The following is a 6,826-nucleotide window of genomic DNA, read 5'->3' as shown; positions in this document are numbered from 1 at the left end:
TGAACACAGATGGTAACTGTTCAGCTTCATCCTTTATTGGTTCTTGTTTGATCTCCCTTTGATTCATTCACCATGTGTGTGTGTGTCTGTGTGTGTGTCTGTGTGTCTGTGTGTGTGTCTGTGTGTGTGTCTGTGTGTGTGTGTCTGTGTGTGTGAGTTCGGTCTGTGTGTGTGTGTCTGTGTGTGTGAGTGTGTGTCTGTGTGTGTGTGTCTGTGTGTGTGTGTGTGTGTGTGTGTTTGTGTGTGTCTGTGTTTGTGTGTCTGTCTGTGTGTGTGTGTCTGTGTTTGTGTGTCTGTCTGTGTGTGTCTGTGTGTCTGTCTGTGTGTGTCTTTGTGTGTGTGTGTGTGTGTGTGTGTTTCTGTGTCTGTGTGTGTGTGTGTTTGTGTGTGTGTTTGTGTGTCTGTGTGTGTGTCTGTCTGTGTGTGTCTGTGTGTGTCTGTGTGTGTGTGTGTGTGTCTGTGTGTCTGTGTGTCTGTGTCTGTGTCTGTGTGTGTGTGTGTCTGTGTGTCTGTGTGTGTGTGTGTGTGTGTGTGTGTGTGTGTGTCTGTGTGTGTGTGTGTCTGTGTGTCTGTGTGTGTGTGTGTGTGTGTGTGTGTGTGTCTCTGTCTGTGTGTGTGTCTGTGTGTGTGTGTGTGTGTCTGTGTGTCTGTGTCTGTGTCTGTGTGTGTGTGTGTCTGTGTGTCTGTGTGTGTGTGTGTGTGTGTGTCTCTGTCTGTGTGTGTGTGTGTCTGTGTGTGTGTGTGTCTCTGTCTGTGTGTGTGTCTGTGTGTGTGTGTGTGTGTCTGTGTGTCTGTGTCTGTGTCTGTGTGTGTGTGTGTCTGTGTGTCTGTGTGTGTGTGTGTGTGTGTGTCTGTGTGTGTGTGTGTGTGTGTCTGTGTGTGTGTGTCCCTCCCTCTCCTGATCTGCAGCATCCTCCTCCAGCTCAACCAATCAGCTGCAGAGGAGCAGGATCATGTGACTGGCTGCCTCCAATAGAGCTGCAGGAGTCACCGGCAGAGAGGGAGGCTCCTCCCCCTGTGAGTCAGACACTGGAGGATCTGAGTGACGAACACGTTTCTTCTTCTTCTTCATATCAGCTGCTCTGACCCCCCCCCTCGCCTGGAATCACAGGAGGATGAATGGGGAGGTGATGGAGGTGATGGAGGAGAACCAGGAGCAACATCACGCAGGGAACGGCTCCCACCTCCCTCCCCCTCCCACCATCACGCCTGCCATCCCTCCCTACGTGAAGCTGGGTCTGACCATCGCCTACACCATCTTCTACTCGTTGCTGTTCGCCTTCATCTACGCTCAGCTGTGGCTGGTGCTGAGGTACCGACACAAACGCTTCAGCTACCAGACGGCCTTCCTGTTCCTGTGCCTGCTGTGGGCCGCCCTGCGCGCCCTCCTCTTCTCCTTCTACTTCAGAGACTGTGTCACCGCTAACGCTCTCGGACCCTTCGCCTTCTGGCTGCTCTACTGCTTCCCCGTCTGCCTGCAGTTCTTCACGCTCAGCCTCATGAACCTCTACTGTGCACAGGTGAGCTCTGCTGGTTCCACCACTGGAGACACTGAGAAACCTCTGTTCAGGTTGAAAGTTTGAATTAGTGTCACGACTGTAAAATGTTTTCATGCCCTAATGTTCAGAAAACACTAAATAATAATAACTTGGCTGAAGGACACTTGTGTCAGTGGGACAAACACTGTCCTCACATCGCTGCAGCTCCTCTCTTCAGTCTCTGTCTCTTTAACACCCTCCTCTGGATAGAGTCTGCTCTGATTGGTCGCCTGCTCCACTGTGATTGGTCCATTTCGTACAGTTTAGTGAACAAGGGCAAGAGCACGAGAAATGTGTGACTGGACCTGAGACACGGTAAAGAGATGATCATGATCAACCAGGAAGAGCTGGACAGTGAGGAGACGTCTGACCTCCGACCTGAGGCCAGATAAGACGAGGACGGTGGACGAATTATATAAATCATAAGATTTTCTCTTGGTTTACGTTGAATCGTCTTGTGTGTGCTGGCGGCCGTGGCTCAGGGGGTCGAGCGGGTTGTCCAGTGATCAGTCAGCGGCTCAATGGTCATTGAACCTGTGTCTGTCTGAGGAGATTAAGGTTGTGAGAGTGAAACACTGGAATCAGTTTTACTGTATATAAAGATGTTCACTGACTGTATATAAAGACACTGACTGTATATAAAGACGATCACTGACTGTATATAAAGACGTTCACTGACTGTATATAAAGACGATCACTGACTGTATATAAAGATGATCACTGACTGTATATAAAGATGTTCACTGACTGTATATAAAGACACTGACTGTATATAAAGACGATCACTGACTGTATATAAAGATGTTCACTGACTGTATATAAAGATGTTCACTGACTGTATATAAAGATGTTCACTGACTGTATATAAAGACACTGACTGTATATAAAGACACTGACTGTATATAAAGACACTGACTGTATATAAAGACCATCACTGACTGTATATAAAGACACTGACTGTATATAAAGATGATCACTGACTGTATATAAAGATGATCACTGACTGTATATAAAGATGATCACTGACTGTATATAAAGATGATCACTGACTGTATATAAAGACCATCACTGACTGTATATAAAGATGATCACTGACTGTATATAAAGAATCACTGACTGTATATAAAGACACTGACTGTATATAAAGATGATCACTGACTGTATATAAAGATAATCACTGACTGTATATAAAGATGATCACTGACTGTATATAAAGACCATCACTGACTGTATATAAAGACCATCACTGACTGTATATAAAGACGATCACTGACTGTATATAAAGATGATCACTGACTGTATATAAAGACACTGACTGTATATAAAGACACTGACTGTATATAAAGACACTGACTGTATATAAAGACCATCACTGACTGTATATAAAGACACTGACTGTATATAAAGATGATCACTGACTGTATATAAAGATGTTCACTGACTGTATATAAAGACACTGACTGTATATAAAGACACTGACTGTATATAAAGACACTGACTGTATATAAAGACCATCACTGACTGTATATAAAGACACTGACTGTATATAAAGATGATCACTGACTGTATATAAAGATGATCACTGACTGTATATAAAGATGATCACTGACTGTATATAAAGATGATCACTGACTGTATATAAAGACCATCACTGACTGTATATAAAGATGATCACTGACTGTATATAAAGAATCACTGACTGTATATAAAGACACTGACTGTATATAAAGATGATCACTGACTGTATATAAAGATAATCACTGACTGTATATAAAGATGATCACTGACTGTATATAAAGACCATCACTGACTGTATATAAAGACCATCACTGACTGTATATAAAGACGATCACTGACTGTATATAAAGATGATCACTGACTGTATATAAAGACCATCACTGACTGTATATAAAGACCATCACTGACTGTATATAAAGACCATCACTGACTGTATATAAAGACACTGACTGTATATAAAGACGATCACTGACTGTATATAAAGATGATCACTGACTGTATATAAAGACGATCACTGACTGTATATAAAGATGATCACTGACTGTATATAAAGACACTGACTGTATATAAAGACCATCACTGACTGTATATAAAGACACTGACTGTATATAAAGATGATCACTGACTGTATATAAAGATGATCACTGACTGTATATAAAGACACTGACTGTATATAAAGACACTGACTGTATATAAAGAGAATCTTTCTAACTCCACTTTGAGAGAATTTCTGGGAGAAGTTGTTTTGTTCCGTAGTTTTGAGGAAACATCAGTTTTTCTATTTGTTTTGAATTCTCTTTTTTTTCTCAGGTTTATTTCAAGGCGAAGTCAAAGTTCACACCTGCGCTGCTGAAATACAGGTGACGTCGGGTTTTTCACTTCCAGACTGAATCAGATCAAATGTGTATTAGAAGTAAAACTGAAGTTAATAGAAATAATTTATATGTTGTAAATATCACAAATAAGATGAATCACTTCCTGCTCTCTCCAACCTCCAGACTTCCTCTGTACCTCGTCTTCCTCACCGTCAGTCTCCTCTTTCTGGTGGTTAACCTGGTCTGCGCCCTGCTGGTCAAAATGACCGCCTCCGACGTTAAGACCATTGTCCTGGTGAGGGTCGCCATTAACGACAGCCTGTTTGTCCTCTGCGCCATCTCGCTTTCCGTGTGCCTCTACAAAGTTGCTAAGATGTCGCTGGCCAACATTTACCTGGAGTCAAAGGTAAAGTGGAGAAGATAGAGAAGAGAAACCTTACGAGCGTCACACGTGAGGACGCTTTGTAAATATAATATCATTTAATGATGTAATGACACTTGTGTGTCTGCAGGGGACGTCGGTGTGTCAGGTGACTCTGATCGGCGTCACGGTAGTGCTGTTGTACGCTTCTCGAGCCTGTTACAACCTGGTGGTGCTCGCCCTCACCAACATCGAGACCATCAACTCCTTTGACTACGACTGGTACAACGTCTCAGACCAGGTGAGAGTCGCCACAGCATCACCGCCACAGCACCACCGCCACAGCACCACCGCCACAGCATCACCGCCACAGCACCACCGCCACAGCACCACCGCCACAGCATCACCGCCACAGCACCACCGCCACAGCATCACCGCCACAGCACCACCGCTGCCCTCGTTAATCCTCTGACCTCTGTGTCTACAGGCTGACCTGCGGTCGTCACTGGGAGACGCCGGTTACGTCGTGTTTGGGGTGATTCTGTTTGTCTGGGAGCTGCTGCCCACCTCGCTGGTTGTCTTCTTCTTCAGGGTGCGACAACCCCCTCAGGACAGGGTCAGTCCTCCTGACGGGGTCAGATGACCTCTGCACATGACAAAACCAACGTGGAGTAAATCTTTATGAAACTATTGATTTGATTAATTATCTTTAATTATATTCCCCTCAGTCACTTCAGATTCAGCTCTCTACATGACGGCACTGTAAGAAGTGGAATGGTTTGAACCTGATAGAACTTTAACGTTCACACACTGAAGTGAATCGTCTCATTTGAATGTTTTGTTTTTAACCACAGAGCAGCGCTGGAATACCAAACCACATCCTCTCCTCACGTGGGTATTTCTTCGACAATCCCCGTCGCTACGACAGCGACGATGACCTTGCGTGGAGCATTCCTCCCCAGAATGCATCAGCGAGGTACGAACATCATCACTGGTAATAAATAATTCTATTTTCGTAGAAACCCTAACTCCCATCACCACAGGGTGGCAGTGTTTGATCTGAGATATTTTGGCCTCTTATCGTGAAGTGTCTTCTTCTGTTGGTTTTTTGGTGGGTGGCAACTAACATCATCTAACTCAGCAAAGAAGAAGAACAAGAGGAAGAAACCGATCAGCGAGTCTCAGAAGAATCAAGACACTGAGGGAAAGTGAATGTTGACTTGAAGGATCACTTTCATAGCAGCGGAGCTAAATGCTACAATGGAGCTGTCCATCATCTTGTTGTCAGTGGAAAGACCTCAGAGTCCAAACCATCAATAGTTTAATAATGTTCTACTACAATGGATTAGAATTGAAAACGTGTGCAGAAGATTGAAGTAGTGAACCAGATGTTTTATACAGAGGAAACATCAGGCTCGTGTTTCAGAGGATAAGCTACTGTTGGACGTGATCAGAGTGGGGGGGGGGGGGGGGGGTTACACAGGAAACACATCAGCTCCAGAATGAAACTTAGTGGTTATTAGTATTATTATTAACCTCAGGATCTATGAGTGGGACCAATCAGGAGAAACAAGTCCTGAGGTTTTAACAGTGTATGAGAGAGAGACGTGGATAAATACACCACTCTGCCGCCCCCTGCTGGTGTAAATCAACAATGACCTGAGTGTGTCTTCTTAGCGTGAACATTGATTGACAGGTGGTATCAGGTCTGTGTGGTCTTTGTGTTGTTTGAATCTTCTGATCGACAGTTTCCTGTTTGTCTCTCAGCTTTTCCTCCGACTGCTACGACTGGGGCAGCTTCACCGTGAACTCCAGCAGTGACGAGCAGCGCCTGACCACGGGAGAGCTCCAACATTACCCATGATCCCTCACTGCTCCGCTTCACTTCTTTCAACCTTTGATCATCAGATACTATGTGTGACACATTCAAACCCTGCAGCGCCCTCTCTTGGTAGAAATGGACACTAACATGTATATTTAAGAAACAAGGACATAAATCATTTTAAACACTTTAGCGGCCGTGACATTTGATTTATTATTTTCTTCCTCACGTCACAAAACAAATCGATAAATAAATAAAAAGTTCCCACGGTGTTCTTCTGATCATGGACAAATATTTGATTTATAATCTTTTTATGAATCTTTGCTTTAGAACCTGGAGACGATGAATTCTCCAGAATATGTTCGTGTTGAGCCTCAGCGTGGAAACGACGTGACGAATGTTTCTATGACGATCAGCTTGAGTTATCCAATAATTTCATCTGAAATATTTATTCCCACTGAACGTGATGAACTAACGCACCTGATGTGAATTGGATGATTTCTTGCATTTATTTATTCTGTTTGAATTATTTGTTACGTGAAACTGGTTACGTGTCGTGAAACAGCTTCATATCCTGTCCTGAATAATTCTTGAAAACTCCTCGAGTTGTTGTGAGACATAAACAAACACGTGATTATCTGTACGATCAATATCCTGTAAATAACAAAAACTGTACCATAAAGTCTGAACACTTCATTTAATCCTGAGTCTGATATTTTTAATAAGTTAAAATTATTTATCTATTTCACTTCAGTCTTCAAGTTTTTTTGTT

At 43.4% G+C, this 6,826-nt stretch overlaps 1 protein-coding gene across 3 annotated transcripts; it reads left to right on the top strand.

Annotated features, from left to right (window-relative positions):
• The first annotated feature begins 991 nt into the window (after positions 1 to 991).
• Positions 992 to 6,755, top strand: gpr137bb (G protein-coupled receptor 137Bb). Of its 3 annotated transcripts, none has more exons than XM_020111295.2 (7): positions 994 to 1,520; positions 3,867 to 3,916; positions 4,055 to 4,277; positions 4,384 to 4,533; positions 4,720 to 4,848; positions 5,087 to 5,226; positions 6,000 to 6,755. In XM_020111295.2, the coding sequence occupies exons 1-7, from the start codon at positions 1,116 to 1,118 to the stop codon at positions 6,094 to 6,096; spliced, it is 1,194 nt and encodes a 397-aa protein (XP_019966854.1). In that variant the 5' UTR covers positions 994 to 1,115; the 3' UTR covers positions 6,097 to 6,755. The 3 variants fall into 3 exon arrangements, with proteins under 3 accessions (XP_069385705.1, XP_019966854.1, XP_019966855.1); XM_020111296.2 differs by having other exon boundaries at positions 995 to 1,520; positions 5,087 to 5,208; XM_069529604.1 differs by lacking the exon at positions 6,000 to 6,755 and having other exon boundaries at positions 992 to 1,520; positions 4,720 to 4,903; positions 5,087 to 5,208.
• Positions 6,756 to 6,826: the final 71 nt, after the last annotated feature.

This window comes from Paralichthys olivaceus, chromosome 8 (genome assembly GCF_024713975.1).
Source record: "Paralichthys olivaceus isolate ysfri-2021 chromosome 8, ASM2471397v2, whole genome shotgun sequence".
Taxonomy (NCBI): domain Eukaryota; kingdom Metazoa; phylum Chordata; class Actinopteri; order Pleuronectiformes; family Paralichthyidae; genus Paralichthys; species Paralichthys olivaceus.
This window is presented reverse-complemented; position numbering and strand designations above follow the sequence as displayed.